The 24,755-nt window shown below is 40.7% G+C and overlaps 1 protein-coding gene across 1 annotated transcript in view; it reads left to right on the top strand.

Annotated features, from left to right (window-relative positions):
- The window catches only part of LSAMP (limbic system associated membrane protein), a 643,487-nt gene that overhangs the window by 604,699 nt on the left and 14,033 nt on the right, over positions 1-24,755 (top strand). Inside the window, exons 5-6 of the mRNA XM_060010684.1 lie at positions 5,290-5,410; positions 6,124-6,272. Coding sequence (XP_059866667.1) covers positions 5,290-5,410; positions 6,124-6,272 — 270 coding nt within the window. The remainder of the gene's footprint in view (positions 1-5,289; positions 5,411-6,123; positions 6,273-24,755) is intronic.

Raw genomic sequence — 24,755 nt, 5'->3', positions numbered from 1 at the left:
CCAAACTGGCTACGTTCTCTAACTATTCATGACTACACCTCTCCATTCTCCATGCCAACCTTTAGTTTACTCTTACATCTTTATTGATAATATCAATAAAGACACATGCTAATGTTTATGAATCTATTATGAGATCATCAGAGGAACTATTCAATAAGAATCCAGAGTACTGCCATTTGCTAGTATAACTTTGCAATGTGTACAAGAACCATCATTTTCTGAGTATCTCCATAGTACCAAGACTCTATTAGAAATTTTGTATGATTCACCATAATCATCACACCAACAGTGGCCAACCAAGGAAAGAGGCATATGGGGCCCAGCCTGCCCCAGTAGGAGGAGTATTTACTTTATCACTAACATCGTTTGGTATGTTTGGTTTAGTATTGCTGGTACATGGTGATTTTTTTTAAAAAGACAACTTTTAGTTAGGTTTATTATTGTTTTTAAATTCTCTGGATACAATGCCTTTCTTATTGCCTGTGTTCTCTGCCTCCACCCCGTGGGTCCACCATCACACACGAACCCAGGAGATAATCAAATCATCTCCGTGCAGAGGACAAAAACAAAGCTCAGAGAATGTAAGCATTCTCTGCCACAAAATCAAAGAACCTGTGAGTGGGAGAGTTGAAACTCTGTCCAGGTCTAATCCCAAAGCCCTCTTTCCTTCCAAGATACCATGTGAGTAATAGTAATAAAAATAATAAATGTAATCACTTCAGGTGTTAAATGTGCTCTGATATATGAGATTTCATTTGATCTTTATATCAAAGCCGTGAGACAGGTAGGCAAGGCCTTATCACCTACATTCAAAGGTGAGGGACTTCAAGAAGTTAACACGTCACCTTCAAGAGGTGACAACGTAAGTGGCACAGGCAAAAACTGAGCCCACATCTCCTGATTTCTAATATGGGCTCATGTCCACTGTGCCAGTGCACCTTGTGCCATCTTGGGTACCTTTTAATAGCAGAACTACGTAACATTTGCCTTTTAAACTACCAGCATACTCCCCTAAACGTTGTTTTCCCTTATTAGGAATTAATTTCTCTCTAAAGGAACTCACTCAAATGGAAACACAGGGAGATTCAGAGCATGGGCTTCAGAACATGGGTTCCAATATAGACTCCGTCAAATGCTGGCTGTGTCAATTTGCACAATTTACTAACCCTCTGCAAATCTGTCTTCTCATTCATAATATGGGGTTAATAATCCTTGTTTCCTAGGGTTACCGTTTGGATGAAAAGAATAAATAAAGCCTAGTAGAGTGCTGACACATGGTAAATGTCTATATATTGAATCTTTTATTAAGAATTTTTTCCTTTATACTATTATTCCAAACATTAGGAAGATTAAATGAATGATATTCTGTTTGCTAGGCCACTGTCATTGTTATCCTATTCATTCTAATTGAAAGAGTCTTATTATTGGTGATATAAGAAGAAAGCCCTTAATATTTTCAGAACCCAGAATTTTGAAGTAATAAGAACTGGGAGAGTCCTCTGACAATTGTAAGCTATTGCAAAGTCACGTAAAGAATAACAATGGACCTCTGTATAGCATTTTTATTAAGCCACATTTTAATTATAACCATATTCTGAGCAAGGACATCTATTATTTTAACTCTACTAGGCATGCCACAATATGATTTATAATAACTTTTCTTAGCCTCACCTATGCAGAATTCATTACAAATGAATTTTGAAATGTTCATTCCAATAAGCTGTGGGACAGACCTGCACCACTGTGTCATTTGAGAAATACTGGAAATAATGAACGCTTCATACATTTATCATTATCTGTGACTATACCTTGGTACAAGAAACTTCCCAGATTTTCAAGGAAAGGAGCAAGTGTTTGGTCTTTGTAATTGACCAGTGTCATCCTGCCCCAAGATCAATGCGTTTGAAAGTGTTCAACCCTAGCTCACTGTCATCCTTCCCATGCTGTCATCTCTGAGGCGCTAATAAATAGTACTACTTAGTTATTCAGGTTCTGAACAAAATGAGAAATAAGTAAAGGAGACATACACGAGGCCCAGTTGCCCCCATTGTTAGAGATCAAGATGGTTAGAGGTAGCAGCTTAGTGTGGCCAACCTACCTTCCCAATCATGGCAGCCCTGGACGGAGACAGGCCTGCCCACATGAGAGCAGGAAGGAAGGAGCCCACGTAAGACATCAGTGTGGAGAAGCAGAGGAGAACCTCTGCTCCCTGACAGAAGTTTGGTCCCAGCAGGAAGAAAGGGGAGAGGTGGAGCAAACAAACCGAGTTTGCTCTTCCCTAATTTTTCAGTTAGAAAAATCACCCCCTGGGTTCCAGAGCGAGGAGGTTTAATAAATAAGCTCCCACCACATAGAAGGAAGCATCTAGAGTGAGGAAGGACTCACCCATAAAACTGTACAGCTGGGACTTGTGTTCCTGGTCCCATGGCGGAAGGGCTAGAAGACCGCCACCATGGATTATTATGTTGAAGTGCCCCAACTATGAGCCCCAGAGGTAGCGGTGATGGAAAATGTGGAGTCTGGCCCAGATTGGACCTGGTTTAGAAAAGTGGTGGTTATCATTAAGGATTTGTCAGTCTGAAGCATGCGGCTCCAGAAACTCACAAACACTGTTTAAAATTCATTTTACAAATTGAACAAACCAATTGAATCACAAGCAAGATCGTCCCTCTGGCCAACGTGCTACAGATGGTAGAGTCATTGGCAGTTTAAGAGCCTAGCCTAATACAGTGAAGAGGTGAAGACGGGAAACGAACATTTATTCAGTGGATGGCATCACTTAGGTGCCCACGCTGGAAACATGGGTGTGATCCTTGACACTCCTCCTTCTTTCCCTCACTGTTCACATCTAATCTTGTCGATTCTGAGGCTCATATCTCTCAATCTCAAATCTGTTCATTCCCTTCCAGCCCCTTTATCAAAGACCTAGTGCAGGCTATCTCTGGGTTCCTTCAGCAGTCTCCAAATGGACCTCCCTGACTCTGGTTCCAGCATTTTATAGATGAGGAAATTGAGACACTGTGACTCTAGACGAAGTACTGAGCTCTCTAATGATGAATGATAGTGAAGGACATAGACTGGATTTGAGCTTAGGTCTATCAAACTTTAAATCCAAGTTCTTAACCTCTACTCCATACCCCATCTCTATACAAATAGCTCCCCCCTCCACACCACTACCACTAATCATTGCATTAATCATTGAACTAATGTGCTCTAATGATCTATATAACCAATCATAGAATGAAAGGATTTAAAATGGAAACTTGGTGATCATTTTAAGCTAACTTCTTCTTTTAAAGGATGAGAAAGAAAAAGCTCAAACTGGTACAGACACTTGTCCAGGCCACAATTCTGGTTAATAGTCAAAATCAGACCTATGGTGTGCTGTTTCTGACTTCTAGTCCTGACTCCCAACCCATGTATTAGATAAATGAGTTACAATTTTGAATTTAGCAATTTAAGGGTTAAGGGCTAAAGGAGTTATGGGTATAAAAATACACTTGGGTCCTAATGCTACCAACTGCCCATTTGTGAAGAATGGGCCATTTTGACTAGAATTGGTTTGGTGTGGGGGTTTTTTGCGGGGGGTGGCCACGCCGTGAGGCATGCGGGATCTTACTTCCCTGACCAGGGAATGAACCCGTGCCCCCTGCAGTGGAAGCACAGAGTCTTACCCACTGGACTGCCAGGAAAGTCCCCTAGAATTGGTATTTTTTAAGTTGGAAGGGATGCTATATAGATCGTTAATGTGTGGTGCCTTCATTTTACAGATAATAAAACCAAGGCTCAGAAAGATAAAGTGTGTGATGGGAAGTCCACACAACCAAACAGAACCTAAATTCCAGCGCTCCTAGTTTCCAGTCGAGGGTTCTTTCCACTCATCTTGTTGCCTTTTTCCGTCTAAACAAAAATGAGCAGCTAAGTCTAAAGCAGAACAGCCACCCACTCTGGCTCATGTTTACACACGGGCTGGTGGTGGTATCCAAATGTACCCTAACTCCCCTTCTCTGGGACAGTGATTTAAAGATGTCCAAGCTGATGTGAAAATTAAATGGGGGAGAAAATTGCAGACGAACCTGATGACGCTTTTGTACATCCTTTTTAACTAGGAGGATCCAGGTCTTCTACAGGTAGAAAACTTGGAAAATAGCTTTTGAATATGAAGACAAAAACCCAAAAATAAGTGAGCTGAACCAGGTGCTGAAGAGCCGAGATGTCAATGAATTTCGTATATTAGAGTTCACTTCACTAATTTACCTAAATAAGCTTTTTCCTTTATAAAATATAAACAGATGGTTTGGGTCTATTGTGTCCATGTACACACAGCCAAGTTGCTGTTTTCTGGCAAATAACCTTTGGACAGAAGTCTTTTTCTCCTTGAGGGGCCATAACCTGCACAGACACAGCATCATCAAGCCCAAAGCTCAAGTTTACCATCGTCGCTCAGTCCTGTGGACCTGTAAACACTTGTTCCACTTTCCATGGGATTGTTTGAAAGAATCATGGCAAATTAGAATGTGTTTCTGAGCTCATTTCAAGCCCATTACAGTTTTATAGACTCAGTCCTAAGCAGAAAAAAAATCAAGTGCACAACGACCAGAGAGAGCAGAAGACTGGTACCCCAGGAAGGTGTTTACGCACCACGATAGACTTCAAACTGCACCCTCACACATAAAAGCAAAATTGACCTGGGTCATAGCAGTAAGGGAGCACAGAGGAGGGAAAAAAGTATAGCAATCATCTGACATTAGTTTGTTTTCCTGGATTGCTGCAACAATATCAGGCTAAGCCTGGCTGAGAGGACTGTGGTGCTCTATTATTTTCATCAGCTTTCTTACTGCCATCTCCAAAGGTAACAATAATAATGATAACGATGATGGTGAAAAAGAAAAGTGCTCAAATTATACACTTAAAATCCCAAGTCCTTTAGTATTACCACTCAATTTATGAAAAGCAATAAAACTATGCAAGCATTATAACCTATGATTGGAATAACGAATGGTCTCTTGGAAGAGGGAAAAAGATATCCTAGGTTTCATTTCCATAAAGCCCCGTTAAGTGTCCCATTTAAGTAAACCAAGTCTATAGTTTCATGAATCTCTTATTTCTATTTAGTTTTCTAGTGATCCGTGCCATTCAGTGGATCACATAATTCTTGTACATGGAGCTTTAAGACCATTCCTGTCCTGCCTCTCTGCAATCAGATTGTCCTTCCTCATTCCTTCTTGTGTGGAAATTCTGGAGCACCGTCCAAAGTTCATGTAAACTGTGTATCTGTCCTTCCTACAGATCCTCCCACTATCACGGAATCCAAGAGCAACGAAGCCACCACCGGGCGGAAAGCTTCTCTCAAATGTGAGGCCTCGGCAGTGCCTGCACCTGACTTTGAGTGGTACCGGGACGACACCAGGTATGTGCCAAACCTGCTGCACCTCCACTGCTCCGCCAGGTCTCCCCTGCTCAGCAAGGGAAACCAGAAGCCCTAATGACAAAGCCAAGTCCGGCTGTAATTAGGTAGGCCTATCCGATTAGACTCTTTATTTTCCAAGGTTTTTTACCAAGTGCTTTGGGGCTGTAGCTCTTTTTGTTGTTGTTCTGCGGTACGCGGGCCTTTCACTGGTGTGGCCTCTCCCGTTGCGGGGCACAGACTCCGGACACGCAGCCTCAGCGGCCATGGCTTACGGGCCCAGCTGCTCCGCGGCATGTGGGATCCTCCCGGACCGGGGCGCGAACCCGTGTCCTCTGCATCGGCAGGCAGACTCTCAACCACTGCGCCAACAGGGAAGCCCCGGGGCTGTAGCTCTTAAACTGAACCCCAAAGCACTCAGGTTATGTACATAGGGTGAGGCAGGTGGTTCGGGGGTAGTGTCCACCTGCGTGTCTTTCTCTCCTAGAGCAGAAACCAAAGCCTGATGAAACTCATCCATTCCCGAGTCTTCTCCATCAATGGACTTTGATTCTGATACTACGGGATTGCATGATTAAAATGAGGAATTGAGCAGTAACAACAAGCTCTGCCTACTTCCTTTCTCTCCTTTTTCGCCAATATAATGATGAAAAAGAAATTACTATACCAAGTCTTCATCAGTGTTTCTCTTTACTCTGCTGTCTTTGAACCCTTAGGATAAACAATGCCAATGGCCTTGAGATTAAGAGCACGGAGGGCCAGTCCTCCCTGACGGTGACCAACGTCACTGAAGAGCACTATGGCAACTACACCTGCGTGGCTGCCAACAGTCTGGGGGTCACCAACGCCAGCCTCGTACTTTTCAGTAAGTATGCCAAAGCAGGGAGCTGCCTGGGAGACCAAGTCGATGGAGTTCTCCTGTGGAAAACTCGAAAATCATTCCCATATCTTTTAAAGGTAAACTTAAACAAAAATCAGTGTATAGCCACTGAAACAAAAACACAGGTTCACAATCCCTCTGCGTAAAATGAGATTTACAAGTGAATACCTCTCCTCTCTATTCCCTCGTGTGCTTTTGATAACTGCCTTGTTTTTTTGTTTGTTTTCTTAGTTTAGTTGTTTTTTTTTTTTCTTTTTTTCCTGGTTGGTTAAACTGTAAGACTATTCAGAGAACAAACATCTCTTTGGGGATGGTCTCTTTAAGGAGCAGAGATGGTGTAAGATCATGGAAAGTGGATGACACTTAAAAAATGGCAGTGATGGGAGTGATTGAGGGAGAAATATTCAGTGAGGATGGATAAGGTGCTGGGAGAAGGGAGAGGCTGTAAAAAGAAAGTGTATTTTTAACAACACAAGAGGAAGAGTGGAATGAATGATTAAAACATAATCTAAAATCTAAGGGAGGAAAACCGTTGCAGAAAGGTTTCCATATGACAGCAGGAAACATTACTTGTCTGATATATTTTTGGAAGAGAGATGGGATGGTGAGAGAGAGGACCCAAGCTCCTTCTGCTGAAGACCAAAGAAGGTCCTCAAGGCAGACTAAGGAAGGACAAGTGATTTTAAATTATTGGTATTAATAAGAAAGCCCACCTTAGAGCCTTTCCCTTGAGCGGCATGTTGTAGTCAGATACCTGACCCCCTGCCTTGTTGGTCCGGCAGCTATGAGCACAGAGTCAAATGCCTCCTGAGAAACAGAAGTACGATGGGTGAGATCAGGGGAAATGATGACACTTAGAATAGGAAAATGTTTATCAGAATAAGTAAAACAAACAAAAGTGATAGCATGTGCTGGGGTAGACAGTTCATTTGGACTAAAAGAGAAAGTCCAACAAATTTATTATTTTGAAATAATAAGCCACTAGGAATTTGTTTTTTGTTGTTGTTGTTGTTGTTTTTCTGCACAGGCTGAATTGGAAAATTGAGAAATACTATGACCAGGATAAATGTCTCCATCTTGCTTTATTCAGTTTAGATGAGCCTTCAAGAGAAAAGTTTTTAGGAGAAAAATCAATTTAAGTGATAGTTCCCTCAAAACGTAGTATTAGAGCCATTTTACAACTGCTCAAGATCCAATCCACTTATTTAAAAAAAACACCACAAACTATTCTAAATTCGGCCTTCAGTTTCTCATTCATAACTCCCGTTGACTTCAGTCTGTACGTGTGATGGGATACAGCTATGCTACAAATGCTGCATCATTATGAAGTTTAAAATCCATATCCCTGTTGACTTGTCTCCAAAGACCAAACATCAGTGCTCTTTACTTAAGCTAGAGACATCGATATCTCAGAACACTTGAGAAGATATTTATTAAGAAATGTACTTACCTGTTTCGTTCTTGACGTTAGGGATTCCATACATAGGGGGGAAAAGAGCCTCAACTATGAATTTGAGATTCCGACAAATCTAAGGTGAGCTGATTAAGCAGAACAACATACACTTAACAAGAGGTTTTGTAGGGATTGGAAAAGAGAAAATGGGATAATTGGATTAGTTAGAGAAAGTGAGCAACTATAAATTTGCATGAAAGTATGCAAATTTTCTTCTCTTGTTATCCCACCCAGAAAAAGGACTGTGCTAATGATATTTTTCAAATAATAAATACAATGATACCCATAGACTGAGAGAGAGGATGGGGAAGAAGGATAGAAGGATGGAGTAGGCTCTATGATAGCCTATTTTTCACAGGTGTGAAAGGAAGAAAGAGACAGAGAGAGAGAGAAAGGGAGGAAGAGGGGGAAAGGAAACATTTGAGGAAGAGAGGAAGAGCATGGACTAGGTCAAAAATAATAGAGATACTGCTGGTCTGCTGGTGGTGATGAAAGGTGATCTCAAGCCCTGAAATACCATGGTCCTGTTCACAAAAGTCCACTTCAAGTACGCAACCCAGTAAGACTAAGAAATGTCAAGAATCTTATAGAACTTCTGTTTGTAAACTAAGAATCAAGAAATTGGGCAAGTATATTATGGTCATATTGCCCTTGATGATTTCATAGAAGTTACCCTCATTATACCTCTGAGAAGAGTACAGGGCTGTGATTAATGATGTGCTACTTCGGTGGGCCCTCTTCGAGGCAGCCCGCACTGGCACCAGCTCTGCACACCGCCGCAGGCAGAGGAGAGGAAGCACATGCCTCAGCGTTCGGCTTAGAATTGATTTCCCACCTGACGGGAAAGTTAGGAGGCGTAATACCTACAGAAGAATAGAATGCAAAAGGTCACTGGGCTTTGAGGGGAAAAGAAGCTATTAAAATTGTCAAACATTAGTGAATCTACTGTCATCCTGTTTCTTCGACATTTTAAGGAGGAAGCTCTGCTCCTTGTGTAACAGGAATGGCAATTCCACCGCAACTGCCTTGCCACCATGAATTGGGTTTGGGAGATGTGGAGTTACAGCCTTCATAGCTGGATCTTTAAGAATAAGGCTCTGTGGTAACCAATTTACACAGGTAAAAGGTTGGGAGGAGAGCACACACAAGGGAGAGGAAGAGAAAGAAATGAAGAAAAAGAAAGTACGTGTGTGAACAGATTGCCCATCACTTAGATTCAAAGTAGATGGGTTTATTGGGAAGAAGGAAGACACTGCTGGTGGCGGTACTTTTCCACAGAACAGGGTCAGGAGGGGAGAGATGCTTGGGAGGGGCGGCCATGGCCAGCACCCGTGACAGAGAGCATTATGTGGGCAGCGGGATGCTCTGCTGACCCAGCCGGTCCAAAGCAGACGAGCCAGCTGGTGAGCTGCTGCCAGCCAGAGGCAGCAGCAGGTAGAAACCCAGAGCCGGAGCCCCTGAAGAGTTCATGATTATCCATCTTCACTGGTGCATCAGCACATTTTCCATGTCCACCGCCGTGACGTGCTGACTTTGTACAGTGTCAGTTTGCGGTCACTGATACATCTTGTCCTCCATCACATACATACATATGCTTCTTCACTCTCTATTCAAATATTATCTTCAAAGGGGTCAAAATGGGGGCTTCCCTGGTGGCGCAGTGGTTGGGAGTCTGCCTGCCGATGCAGGGGACACGGGTTCGTGCCCCGGTCCGGGAAGATCCCACATGCCGCGGAGCGGCTGGGCCCGTGAGCCGTGGCCGCTGAGCCTGCGCGTCCGGAGCCTGTGCTCTGCAACGGGAGAAGCCACAACAGTGAGAGGCCCGCGTACCGCAAAAAAAAAAAGTGTCAAAATAATTGAACGAGAGTGCAAGAATACCTTGTATTCATAGTCATTTTTCCTAAGCCAGTGGAAGCATTCCTTTCTCATTTGTCTTGTCCTCCACACATCCTAGTATTCTGTTTATTAAGGATCCATTCCCTTAGCCTATATATCCAAGTAATGCCTTTTATATCTTTTTTCCGTCCTTGGCAAAGTGTTACATTATATCGTTTCTCTGTACACATTAATCCATGGTACAATGTATACAGTCAAGGATTCCGCTCCTTAGTTTTTGTAAGATGTGGGAACATGTATCACGTGGGTGAAGACTTGGACTTCTGCGTTGTCAGCATGTGTAACGTAACAGAGTCCGTGTATCCACACTGGTGACAGCAAAGCAGCCGCAAAGGAAACCTTATCTTGTTTTATTGCTTGCACTGAGTTATTTTTAAAGCAACAGGTAGGGAGGAAGAGTAAGGGAGATGATTTTAACGCCATCACTTCTTATCAAGTGAGTATGTACAAGGTACTCTGCACATGTGCCGAACACTTAACATACGTGATCTCATTTAATCATCAGGACAGCCTTATTAGGCACTCGTATTTCTCCATTATACAAAGAGGTTAAGTAACTAGTGCAACTAAGTAAGGCTGCTGGGATTTAAATTCGGGTAATCTCCTTCCAGAGTCCAGGCTGTAAACCAACACGTTATCTAGATTTGTATATGTAGGGAAAATGTTAGGACATGTATCTTTGGTAGTTTGGAGGTGAAAAGACATCTAACTTCTTTCTCCTTTTTTCACTTACTGATATTTTTCACTGACTAAATATTGTTATATTCCTTCCCACCGAGGGGCACTACTTCCACCACCTCCCACTTCCATTTCCATTAACCCTCACCAGCCTGAGTCCACTAGATTAGTGAGACCGTTGGTTCATCTTTGGCACATTGAGATTTTGAGCAGAGAGTCCAGCCTACTGCTCAGCTTTTGACCCTAGGCATGTCAAGAGAAGGCATTCGTGGGCTTCCCTGGTGGCGCAGTGGTTGAGAGTCCACCTGCCGATGCAGGGGACATGGGTTCATGCCCCGGTCTGGGAAGATCCCACATGCCGCGGAGCGGCTAGGCCCGTGAGCCATGGCCGTTGAGCCTGTGCGTCCGGAGCCTGTGCTCCGCAACGGGAGAGGCCACAACAGTGAGAGGCCCACATACTGGAAAAAAAAAAAAGAAGGCATTCGTCACGTTGAAGGACAGTCCTACTGATCAGTTACCTTCTACTTTAGAGAAATGTGTGGATCGGTAAGGTATTTTGAGGCTACTATTTTGAGTACCAAAGAATAAAAATACAAAGAAATCTGCACTGAGCCATACCACATCTGTGTGTAGGAGGTTTTAAAATTTTCTTTTTAATTTTGAAAGATCATTGACCTGTAAACCTATACTTGATTACATTTTAAGAACAACCTAAGCAACCCAGCACTGGAGACAGCCCTTAAAATCAGGGCCTCCCTGCTTCTTCAGAAGTCATTTTAAGTGATTACCTTTGAGGCCCAGCACTTAAATATACACCACGTGATGATGCTGGTTAAGACTTGGCAAAGCCTCAACCAGCTACTACTGGATGCCGTGTAATAAAGCAGTTCGAGCAGCTATTTGAACACTATCTATATGTAGTTTGAAAGCCCTCCTTATGAGGGCTCTCTGTGGATACAGTAGGAAATAGATGGGCACCAGAACTAGTTTTAGATTTAAGAGTAAACATTGAATACACCTACTTCCAGAGAGACCATTGACCATATCCAATACCCACTGGAAAATAAAAGAAAATCATATCTGAGTTAATAAATTACCTCTCTCTGTACACCCTACTCTCAACCCCAGCTTTTGTCATTTAGGTGCTTTTAATTCAGAGGGGTTTCTTTCAAAGTGTTAACTCCAGTTTAACTGTTTTTTATGGTGTCCGAGCAGAATCAGCCAATAACACCCTCCACCCCATTTAGCAGATAAGAAACCAAAGCTCAGACTTACCAAGAGCCACAGCAGATCGTATTGGGGTAAACCTTGCATTCCGTTCTTAAAACCTCCCAATCAATCGATAAGCTGTGTTGACCTCCTCAAATACTAGCAGGAAAAAGACAGAGCACATAGCACCAAGGTTCCTGCTCTCCCCTACGTTTAAATGTTAAAAGTCGGAGATTTCTTTTTCACTTTAAGTGGTATTTACTTCACTTTACACTCTTACAGGAGCCCATAAACCCTGGCATAAACTACAAAATACAGCAAAATGATGGTGGAAGAATAAGGATAAAAAGCTAGGATGGGGAAGCATCTAAGAAATGATAAGCCAGTAGGATGAAATTAAGAGAACGAGAATAACTAATGGGGTGTGATGGGGCTAAGATGATGATAACAGGGTGGGAAATCATTGAAGAGGCAATGAGAGGGGGGTGGATGAGATGTTTAACAATATAAATGGTCTTGTCGAAATGAGGGCAGAGTGCATTTACCCAGCTGTGAACAGTGTGATGAGAAAATATTAAGCTGAGTCGTTTAAACAGTCTGAATAATAATTGTAATAAGAATAAAATAAGATAGATATAGTATAATATGGGACAGTGGTCTCCAACTGCTCTATAAATGCTGAAAGCAGTTTAGCTATTTATTTTCAAAGCTGGAAACTTAATACCAAATAACCAGTTGGAGGTTTAAAACATTTTTCTCCTTGACACTTGTGTAACTAAGACACAATTTTTCACTGTGCTATTATTGACTTGTTCCATCTTAATGCACTTAGGAAACTTTGGCATTTAAGCCACACCTTTCATCCAAGAAAGGAAAGCTCACTCTTCAAGGAGACTGGGTTTTCTTAGTGTCCAGATGTACTGAGTGCCCAAATTCCAGGCAAAATCTACTCTTCTAAGCTTATGACACAAGATGGCAGGCAGATCAGATTTGAATGTGCACATATGCTTTACTTTTTATGGTTTTGATTTTTGTTGATTTTCATTTATCACTGGTCTTTATCTAACCAAGCTGCTAGGAGGAATGTAGAAAAGTATTATGATTACATTACATTATAGGGTTTGGGGGTAGCAAGTAATACATCCTATCCCTAATGCAACATTCTATCTTTCTGAAAGAGCCCCGGAGGAGGATTTAGAGTTAAACCTGGGTTTTGATGAGACAAGTAGAGGATACCTTAAAGCCTGAACTCTTTCAGCACGTTCAATTTATGGTCAGTAGCTTGGGGATGGCACTGTTAGCGAGTCATAAGCTGAGACTCCAGCGTTTAAAAGAAAAGCACGTCTTACTGCTGAACAGGATGTGTCATCAAGCAAATCTGACTGGTGATCAAACTTAAGATGAAATTGTATTATCACAGGGAGGTGGGATGAAGGAAAAGACTAAAAATCAGATTTTGTCATGCCAAGAAGCTTAGTGTCTTTGCATTACTCTTGCACTGATATCAGTAATGTGGAAGGAAAAATCTGAGGGAAAAATCGAATTAGTATTTACCAAAATAAATTTTCTAGATGCTTGGCTAAAGCTGATATGAACTGTAGGGCTTAAAGGGAGGAAAGGAGTCTTTAGTTACCACAGGGTCATCTGTCAAAAGTTAAAGAGCCCAGAACCAGGGCCAAGATGCATGACCTGAATTTGATCACTACTCATTTAAATACCCTCAATACCAACACCCCCCAAAATCTGTAATCTTGGTGGATTTTCCAGAGGAGGACAGGATCCTGTTTGCAGGGTTACCACAATAAGGTGTTATCCCCTATTCTAGCTAATTTTTTTAAAGACTTTGGATGTTAAAGTTTACTAATAGCTCTCTGATAATTTAGTGTTGGCAGGAAGGACAGACAAATGCTTTACAGGAGATATGATCCCGTAGGCATGAAAATTCATCTGTTTTATAATTGTGAAGCTAAACATGAGTAAGATATATCTATATCTATCTATATCAATTCTCCATGATACTTACTATTTTTTCCCCTTTAGAGCGTGTTTTACCCACAATCCCCCACCCCATTCAAGGTCAGTATGATTTTTATCGTTGTAGTTCTGTTGCTGGGTCATTCTCCATCACCTATAATGTGCAAAACACAAAAAGGGGGAAGCACCTTGACAAAATTCGCATACAAAAGGAATCATTTTTTTCTTTAAACCTTCAAAAAAAAGGTCAATCGATTGCCCTCACACTAGTTGAAAGGCAGGTAACTGGTCTGTCTGTACCCGACCTAACTTCAAGTTGGTCGCTAACTGAGGAGACAGTGCTAAACTCAGACAGCAATTTTTTGTTCTATTAACACATATTACAGGTAACTATGAACTCACATATTTGGAACACAGCCGGTTAAATTCTGTAGCTCACAAAAATATGAATCCTGTAACTAACCACCTTATACAATCCAAATCTGAAGTCATTTGTATTACTTGTAAAAATGAATTTATCTATTACCAAAGGTTGAACTCAGCCAGATTACAAGGACATTACCTTTTCTTAAAATCTTGGCCAATTTGGGGGCATTTCCTTTTAAACATAACTATTTCAGAAAACACAAATAAGAAAACAAGGTAATCGTTCCATATTCCTTCTCGCAGAAATTTCTACACACTCAAATTAAATTTTGCCTTCTACATCACGTTTAGCTGCAAGTGCAGTGCAGCCCCGACCTTCTAGCTTAAGGGCATTTAAAGGCAAATTGGCAAATAAAATTAAAACAATAAAAAAACCTGAAATGAAACCAACCTACCATTGAAATTAAATTCCAGAAAAAGTGATTTGCAAATAACACTCAAAGACTTGAGAAAAAATGGAAAGTAGGCCATGTGGAGCCTAGTGTGGAAAAAATAAATCCAATTAAACAAGATTGTCGTATACACTCTAAAGGAAATGTGCTCAGAATTAAAGGTAGGAAGCTGCTGTTTTATAAGTTTGAAGACGGATCATGTTTCATTAACACTTGTCCAAACTAAAAATTAGGCCAGAATTGGGTGTAGATATGGAGAGTGTCAATAATGTGATGTTTTGCATATGTATGTATTCACATATATGCAAACTTCCTTTAATTACATTAGAAATGAGAATTGCAAGGTTTCAACGATCAACTAGACAGATTAATAACAGAATTATTCTTAAATTTGAAGTAGGGGCCAGACTATTTTTAGAAGAACTCTGTTGAATAAAATTCTTCCCTAAAACATTGATGAAACCTGTTTCTTATCCCAGTCACTAAAAATAAGACTGTTAAAATGTGCCTGTTTTTTAGACTTGACAAGAAACTCAGTGTTCATGGAAAGCATCCCATTTTGAATTCCTGACATGCCACAGTCATTTTAAAACATTTATCTTCTACTGTTGCTGCAGAGATTGACACCATTTTATCATGTTGCCATCTTGCAAATATCTTGATGTGACAAACATGCACATATGCGTTTGTCCCAATGGGTAACATTTTCAAAGAGGTCATGCTCCATCCAAGATGGGCTTTGTATAGTGTCACTATTACTCAAGGCATCCTTTGTGAGAGCAGTTCTACAGCCACAAAGTCAAATATTTTATCTGATCACTCTTTATGATATATATAACATTGAACAAAATGAAGCCAGACACTTCACAAAGGACAGCTGTTTGATATTGAAAAACAATTTGGACCAGGATGGAGCATGTGGGATTTTGTGGAACTTGTTATTTTCCCACAAACAGAACTGTTGATTGGAGAATGACCCTAGTTTGATTTTACATTGTAGATCGACTGTTGTAGATAGCTTCCATAGATCCAGTAGTTTTAGAGAATATAGTTTATCTTACTACTAATACTTAGGGCTTCTGCTCGTAGAAATTGAAAAGCTGTTCATGGAGACTTGGGGTAGCTGGTGAGAGAGGTAGTTATAGGAGGTGCTCTCTTAAGTTTCCTGTTCCTTACAAGGACTTTTACTTTCTAGAATCAAATCTGTTTTCTTCTCTTCTTTCCAATCAAGATGGCAGCCCATGGAAAAAAATACTAACATATGGGATCCTTAACCCTTTTTATAGTACCGAAATATCTAAGAAAAGCTGACTGCCTCACTGTGGTCATAACTATAACATGAGATACCTTCATTTAATTAAGTATTATAGATTGTCATCATCTATGTGCAATCCTACCTTTCCCTCCTAAAGTGTGAAGATGTCTATAAGCAGATGGTTGATGCAAATGGCTTGAAGGATTTTGAGCCAATTAATTTTCATAAGGTGTTTTGAAAGTAGGAGAAAGTCCCCAAGCTCCTTTTCTCTCCTCCCATCATAAAAAAAGAGAACTTTCCCTCCTACTTTCCAATAACAGGAACACATGTTTAATTTCAGCTACTTCATTGTTAATATCTCTCTTTGGAGGGTCTCCCCTCCTACCCCCTCTCTACATGGCCCATCAAGGTGATTGGGGATAAACAGCAGAGTTGCAGCAGGAATGTAGTCCTAAACCTCTTCAAGCTGTGATTAAAAAAACACAAGGCTCAGTAAATCAAATGTGTTTCCCTTGGGTTTCCTTCATCACATTGCTTGATTTTCTGCAGTGATAATAATAATACTGGAATTACACCAAAGGACAATTTATATTGTCTGCGGCCAATCAGAAATTTTCAAACTTCCTTTCCTCTTATGCCAAAAACAAAACAAAACAAAAAAATCAGGGTGCTTCCCTGCTCCCTAATTTAAAAGATAAATAAATAAATAATAAAATAGTGTGCCATTTTTTATCTGTTTCTGATAGGTGTTTTTTTCCATTAATTTTAATTTAGGTTTATTTATTCTGAAATGAGTCCTGAATTGCATATATTTTGCATAACTACCCCTGACTACATCGCTGCAGAAAATCCACTGAATTGTAAAATGAGGAAAGAGCCAGCTCTGAATGTCTGAGGGAACTTTTCTCACTTTGTTAGTCTCAAGTCATTTCCTGAGGGCTCTGAATACTGAGAATCGGGTAACATTGCTCCCGTCTCCTCCCTACGCACAGCCCCTCATGACGGACGTGCGCCAGAGATGCTCTCACATTTAGAAGGACCGCAGGTGCAGAATGAGGTGATGAAACCAGCCTCCCGAAGTAAAAATAAAGGGAAAGAAGAGAAAAGGACAAGAACAAACCACCGTTGTGTGTTTATCACCCTCAAGTGAAGAATTCCCTCGAGCTCAAGGCTCTCTGGCCACAATTGCTGCCACTTAAAAAAAAAAAAAAATTAATAACCCTGGAATCTGTCTACCCTGTTTGCCTCCTATCTGATTATTTATTCCAAGTGAACAGCCTTTCCATTCACTAACCCCGTGTGGCTAGTAGGTTTGGGAAATGTTTGAGATTATCTTCCAGGTTCAGGCACTGCACTGGGTTTGTTCACAGCTGCTTGCCATTCCGTTCCTGTTTTTCCATTGATAAAACACATTGTGCATGGCTGGGTTTGCATGATTAATACAGCTGTCTAAAGCTCACTCTGAAAACAAAACACGCCCCACAATTAAAGTAAAAAAAAAAAAAAAAAATTAATGTCCACAAACAAACCAGGCTTGCAGAAATCTGCACTCCTCCTGGCCTGCTTCCTCCCACAGGGAGACTGGTGTTGCTGTGGGTGTGCCTGACATCTGAACAGCCAGATTTCTATCTCTAGAAAGAGGAGGAGATGTACCTGTCCTCAACTGGCACTCCCAGGAATGGGTTCTCAAATCAGACTCCACTGGCAAGGAAGGAAAACAGGGAGGAAAATCCTACAAAGATCCCATGCTGTGAAGGTGGCTGGACTATATCCCTACAGCTTCATTTATTTTCTGTAGGATATAATCCCAGGGATCAATGAGAGAATACTTATTTTCAGCTCCTTATTATAACGGCAGTTTTACCTTGTCTAATAAAAAATGGTAATATTAATAATAATAATAATAATAATAATAGCCAATATAGATAGTGGGCTTCTCATGTAATAGAGTTCTAAGGGCTTTTGCATGTATTAATCCAATTAGTCCCTCCACTCCTAGGAAACTAACATGCACCTTCTCCTACACTTTTAATCATGAGAGTACACCCAAATTCCAATCTACTCCTTGCTGCACCCAGGCACATATATAAATCTATAGTACATTATAAATAACCATTATGTATGCATTCATGGTCATTAGATATGTATTAGATATACCTGTCTAATGAACTTTAAACACTCATCTAATTTATTTTATGTATTATAATTCTTATAATGTATAATACAGTTGCCTTACAATCCATACACTTTTACAAAGTCCATTTCCAGACCCATTCAACACACAGAGTTGTATGCCCAACTCACGCAGAGATTTGAAAGCTTCCGTCTTTAAAAAACATGAGCGGAGCTGTCTGGCATCGGCACATCTAATTTCACACACTTATTCAGGCTGATTTACATACACACCTCTATTAATCATGGATAATTACTAGCATTGTTCTCTTTAATTCAGTTTTTCCAACTGTGAAATGGGAAAGAAATTATATTTTTCATGCCTACAAGCTCAAATGGTGTTTTAAATAATATATAAAATAGAACTTCAATTTCCTAGAAAGAAAGCATATTGAATGCAAAATGATCATATTCAGATACACATATGTCTTATAATTTTTAAAGATGTACTTAGAGTTAAAGATGTACTTGTATCATGGGTCACGTTGCCTGGATATTAGTTAGATAAAAGTTCGGTTTGGCTTCATTATAGTTTGACGTATTTCGGATTCTAGGGATGTCTGAGATGCCCACACTGCTAACAAGTTTAAATAGAGAAGTATCCCAAGGTCAGAGAAAGAAGACTTTTCATTATTTTTTCACCACCATCATAATACTACACTTAAGAGGAGCTGCCAGGTACACAGTTCCCTACTGTGTGACACACACTCGTACACTCATGCACTTGCTGTCGATGCCCGTATGCACATTGCCACCTGTCACACTAATCCATAATGATCGATCTAAAGAACCTGCCCTTTATTTCTGCTCAAAGGTATAAAGCATGTCCTAGGAAAGCCTTCAGTGTTTAAGTACATTTCTCCTTTCCCACTAGGTGATGGAAACAAGGGTCTTGTTTTTTTTAATAGAACTTAGGTAGCCACGTCAACACAAATTTACAGCAGAATCATGGGCCCTGATTAACACAATGAAGATGATTAAGAGTTGACATGAATACCTGACAACCACCCTCTGACTCCTTTAACGGGAACAGGAGTCTGACTTCCTCCCGGTCTATCCCAAGTGGGATATAGTTGTGCCAATACTTCACCTAGAATCAATACTGCACCAGCCAATTCAACGATTTAGGCCCAGCTGTAATAGGTAGCCCAAACCACTGATTTAGACCCAGTTGTAACAAGCACTTTCTCTGTTGAATCCACTTCTGTGTTTTGCTCTTTCACCTTTTCATTCTTCCTTCTGCCCTGTTTCCTAAATGGTTCTTGTTCTCTCCCTGTTAAAATTTTCTAGCAAGAATAATTCTGAAATTTATTCACGCTCTTATTTAAATGTCCAACAGAAGCTTGGAAGTGTTACCTCTCTCAGAATTTACATTTAGCTTCAAGCTAAATGGCTAAAAATCCTACAGCATCAATTTAAAGGAAGGAGAATTTTTAGCCCTGGGACTCTTTTCTGATGCCTTTTCCTATTTTCCTAGTCTGGATCTGCCTACATCAGTCAGCCTTTCCTGGTGATCTCCCTGTATTTATGCCTTGCCGTGCTATTTAGATTTCTAGAGCCAGCAGGGACTTGAAGATGAATATATATTTTTTAAATCCAAGCTCCCACTAAATTTTAATTTGATGGAAATATTTCTCTTCTATGAGCTATATGAGAAAAAAAAATCTTTCAAAGTAACAATTACATTTTGGGATTAAGTTTGAGTAATTGACAGTCTTGTCTTTTTAATTAAAAGGAAGAAAGCTGCCTAAGAAGAGCTCAGTGAGATTTGCAGCAGAAAATGTTAGCATGCTGCCCCAAAGGGTGAGAAGACCAGGATCCTGAATGGACAGAAAGTGCTGGTGCAGGTCCCTCTGGTCTTTAAAGAGCTCGCCTCGGTGTTTGCCAGAGTGTGACATTTAGCAGGAGGTAGCAGTGTGCTGTGAGGAGCGTTGCTGGGTGTAGCCAGGAAGGAGGTCCTTTCACTGGAAGCTTCGCTCTAGGTTCAGAGACATGATACAGATCAAGAGTCCTTAAAGGAAGTGGCACTACTTAAGAGTTAAAAAAGAAAGAATACATATTCTTCCAAGAATTCAATCATCAATGCAGTCTCAGCCCCTGACAAATTTCATAGTATAGCCCTGCAAACGTATAATCTTTAATTTTCGTCTGCCCCGTGGCTCCCTCTTTCCTTTTCACCTGAATTTCTTATTCCTGTTATCTGTATTTCTTGCTCTTCTTTTTCTCTACATTTTCCACCATATTCACCTTGCATTATGCATACACTCTCTCTTTGACATCCTTCAAATAAAACCATAGACAAAGTTTTGATGTTGTTAACATTCACTTCTAAACACTGGTTACCAGCCATGCAAGCACCACAAAGCCATTATCGCATCTATCTGGAGGAAACATCTCCTTCTGAAGAGGCAAGATACAAATTAACCTTAGTAACAACTTCTCTTACACAGTCACTCCGTCCCCACAATGTTCTTTCATCAGCACAAGTCATTTGTAGGTATTAAACAAGCACTTCCATAAGGGAAAAAAAAATCAGCTTAAGGGGTCCCACCTTACATCTCCCCTTGTATACTGTGGTGAAGAAACACACCTGCCAAGTCAGAACACAGCATAACATAATGAGTTTGGAATTCCAACTTAAGGTGTTCATTTGTACACAGGTATATGATGGGAGTAGGCAGACCCCTCACTAGGACTCCACTGTGAAGTGTCAGCTATAGCCACCGCAAATCAGCAGAGGGGAGAGACCTTACCAGTCATTTATCACGCTTCCTAATTGGACCCTGGGGAGTCGAGCACTGCCATAGTTGACTGCACTATTTTACTCATCACAATGCTGATTGTAAAAGAAAACACTTCCGACATCTCTGTAACACATGTGTACGTTTCAATACCTAGACATTACCATTAACAGAGTGTCTTTGCTATAAATCACAGCTATCAGTCCATTCTACTTTATCTGCCCCATCCTCACAAGGGAGATTCTGCCTCAACCACTCACGTTCCAAACCTTGCAGTTCCGGTAGGACTTTTAACTGCCTAAGAGGATATTGTTTGGGGCAACAGTAGCGTCCTGTGCTTTCAAAAGATAAAAAAAAAAAGCAGTAAGAGATACCTGGGCCTTGAGATAACTGAGCACCCATTCTGGGCATCATCCCATCCCCTGTAGCCCGCACGGCACCAGCATCCCCAGCCATGTTCTATGTTGGAAAGTCTCTTGGCTATTCTAAAGCGCTTTCTCAATTGTCCATGTGAATGTTTGGAGGGCAGAAGCGACTAAGAAAAAAAGGAAAAGCAGTAGCTTGCACTTCTCTTTGTTGAATCGCAAGTTAGGGAGTAACTTGGGAGATTTGTTCTCTTTTCTTCCCTGGAGTTCCTGAATACAGGTAAGTTCATTGTTGAAAGCTGCTTGCTTCGTGTGGCAGTGCTGAAAAAGATGGCATGCGCTCATGCAGTGGAGGTTGGTCTTCCCTAAGGACCAGCCCTCCCATTCTGTCATTAAATGAATAGTGTCGCTTGTTCTGCATTTAGACGTACTCTCCACTTGCTTTTGCTTTGTAAAGTTCCTTTTAGAGTCCATGTTTTCTTTTCCTCTGATTTCTAACCATGAGGAACACAAGAAATAAACTTCATTCTCAATGGGCAGTGCACACTAGTTTCTGGCCCAGATGAAGTTCATTTAACAATACACGATATTTTGATTACACTGTTCATTCCCTCAAAAAAAAAAAAGTACTATCCTAGTACTTTTTATGTGCCAAGCTCTCAGCTGGATCTTGGGAAACACTGTGGAGAGCAAACCAGACACGACCTCAGCACTAATAGAGCTTACAGACCAGACGGGGCAGTAGATCAGATGAATTAAGCAACTTTGCTATGTTGAGGAAACCTGTGTGGTATATGGGGAGCACAGAACAGGGGCACCTTAGCTAACCTGGACTGGTCAGAGAGGCTTCCAGGTGAAAGTGAAGTTCAAAATTAAGGCAGAAAGGAGAGAAGGGAGAGAGGAGCAGAACATCCCAGGAATGCAGAGATCTAGAATCCAGGGAGGGCTGAACAATATGGTCTAATGAATTTTTAAAATCCAAAAAAAAAAATACATTTTTCCCTAATAGTGTCTTACTTTTCCTTGTTTGTGTCTGGCCTGTTTAAAAGAAAAGTGATAAACCAGTGGAGTTAAAAGAGAGGAGGTGGGCATTTCTAGCCCTGTTACACATTTAAGACAAGAAACAGCACCTGTCCGCCTGATTGTACAGATATGTACGGATAGCGTATACTGTATGGTAGGTGGTGTTATAGAGGTGAGTTGCCTGGAGGACGCTGAGAGCCTATTATCTAGCAGAACATCTAGAGAAAACTTTCAGCCTCTCAACAAGGAGGTTTGATAGTAGGTTTTTATTTTAGTTGTAGGAACGGTCAGGTCGCATGGAGCCATTTGCGTTTTCCAGCAGCTGCTCTAGAACCTGGCGATGATGCTACGTTTGGAGTCGGTGACGCAGCAGGAATGACAGATAAATCACTGAGGCGTCCTAGCGCTCCAAGTAGTACAGTCACTGCGAAGGGCCCAGAGCAGAACCACCGCCTTCACCAAGTTCTGCCCTGCGGCGGTCAGTGCCGCAGATGCAGGCCCTAGGGTAACTCTGAGCACACCACCTTTTTTTAATCCCTTATCTTCCCTTATTTCCAATAAATAATCCCTTATTTCCAAGAGCCTTAACATCCCAGGAAATCTCACAAATTCACTTGTTATCTCTGCATTCAAATGCCATAGGCTAGTTACCTTGTTTCGTGGTATTTGAATGTTTTTGATTTTGAAACTTGCAAAATGAAAACACATCTTACGTGGATTAAAGACCATCTTGAATCCCTTAGAATTTAAATCTAAAATGTATTCTAAAACGGATCTGCAATTCACAATTTAGAGCATAGAAGTAGAGAGAAAGAAAACCAGACAGGAGGAAAATCTCTAGAGACCGACCCAAACCTGTACTTTTTAAATCCTTTTTTAGCAAGTTAAATACATGAAGGCACAAAAGGCTTCAAATATACATAAAATGTATATTTTTAAACACGGAAAATATAATCTACTTTGCCCCAACAATAAGTAGATTCAGGGCTGGGAGATAGCTCTTTATGAAATGTGATGATTGTTCTTAATTCCATCAAGGGGCAAAGGCCACGATTTTACCCACAGGTGCAATGGGCGTGTTCCAGGCTCAAGGGCAGAAGCACATGTTTCTTCTTTAAGACGGAAGGTTCATGTCTGGCCCTAATACCTTACTGAGAGCCGATTCAAACAAATTTGCTTCTGGAGTTTTTCTATCTTATGCATAGTTTCAGGTGGAGTGGCCCAGGGAAACTCCTTTATTAAACTTAGCCCATTGGGCATTCTCTAACATTTTAATTCACTGATTATTAAAAATTAAACCTCTCAGGCTAAATAAGAAATCTGCAGGATTTGCGAAGGCTGACTTTGCTGTAAGAGACTTAATGAAACCCTCTCTTTATGTCAGGAGTGCTTAGTGAGTCTGTACTCTCTGGAACCATCCATATCACAACTGAGCAGAGCCCGTAGCAGTCAAAGTTAATTCGTGCATCTCTACTCACTCTACAGGGCAATTACTTCAAGCGTGCAGTCAGAAGGACCTCATAGACCCATATATTACATTTCCCATTGCATTGTCACTTCATGCTGTAAAGACGATGTTCCTTATAGAAGTCAGACCTCACCTATCTTAGCTTCTCTTTAGTTTTACTGTATGATACCAGCCAACTAAAAAGTGGAGGAAAACATTCATTCTCGTTGTAATGATGTCAACCCAAAGCTAAAGAATCAGAAATTGATTATTTTCTTTTCCCCAGATTTAGAGGTTTTTTAAAAAAATGCATTGATTTGTTTTTATAAATAGTTTTCCATTCTGATAATAAATGTTATGTATTCTCATTATGGAAGAATATGAAAATATATGAAACTATAAAGAAGAAAATAAAGATTATATATAATCTCTCTCCCCAGAGATAGCACCATTAATAATGATATAAACAAATGTTTCATCTGAATGTTGGAGCTGTCAGTGTACTGTGAAATATTCAGGTTAAAACACCTAACCTGTTCTCCTTTTTCTGCCCTCTCTGAGGCTGGGCCTGTTCCTGTGGCTTGCTCAAGGTCACAGAAGAGGCAGGTCCAGGAGCAGTGTTCCTGCCCCCAAGCCAGTGCTCTCTCCACAGGCACAAGCGCTCTCTCAACTCTTCCAGGTCCTAAGTCAAACCTGACTCGTTTTACAAGCGATTTCCCTTGTGGATTTCCTGGAGCAAATTCCCTCCAGGATTTCCAGTAAAAGTCCTCCTTTCAGATGTGGGTCCTCCTACGCTCTCTCTCTAAATTGGGGTATTAATACAAATTTGTCTTTTTTGAATGAAATGACCTTTTATTGTAAAAATATTTTCTCCAATTCTCTTTAGTATCGAATGTTTAGTTAGTAGAGGGTTGGTTCACTAATTGATGAGAATAAGGAATGAGTCTCAATTATTTTACCATATAATGAGAAATTATGTCAGCATTAGTTCTGATTTGGCTTTACTCATTCATTCACCACGGAGCTCTCACCATATGTCTAAGGTGGCAAAAAACTTGGTAAATCATTCATATCTCTGACTCACTCCAAAACAGCATCAAACATCTGAAGTTCATTCCTGGTCGCAGTCAACTCTAAGAGGAAAAGCCCCTAGGAGCATTTGAAAGTCAAGTGTCGGATTCCTTTCTGACCCAAATCTAGCTAAGGGGGACGCCAACTTCCTTTCTCAAATATTGATGACATGTTAAGACTTTTTAGTTTTCCCAGCCAGTTTGATGTATTTCCCTAGTAGTCAGGATAATGATCAACCTATGGTATAACTAAGAAAACAGGAATAATCTTAAATGTTGACTCTTAGAACCATTTCTGTATGTTGGCTTTTCCCCTGAACTAGACGCAGAATGATTACTGTGATTCTCAGAGAACATTACTCTAGAA

Source organism: Delphinus delphis, chromosome 4 (assembly GCF_949987515.2).
Source record: "Delphinus delphis chromosome 4, mDelDel1.2, whole genome shotgun sequence".
NCBI lineage: Eukaryota > Metazoa > Chordata > Mammalia > Artiodactyla > Delphinidae > Delphinus > Delphinus delphis.
The sequence above is the reverse complement of the archived record's forward strand: the minus strand, read 5'-3'. Positions and strand labels throughout refer to the sequence as shown.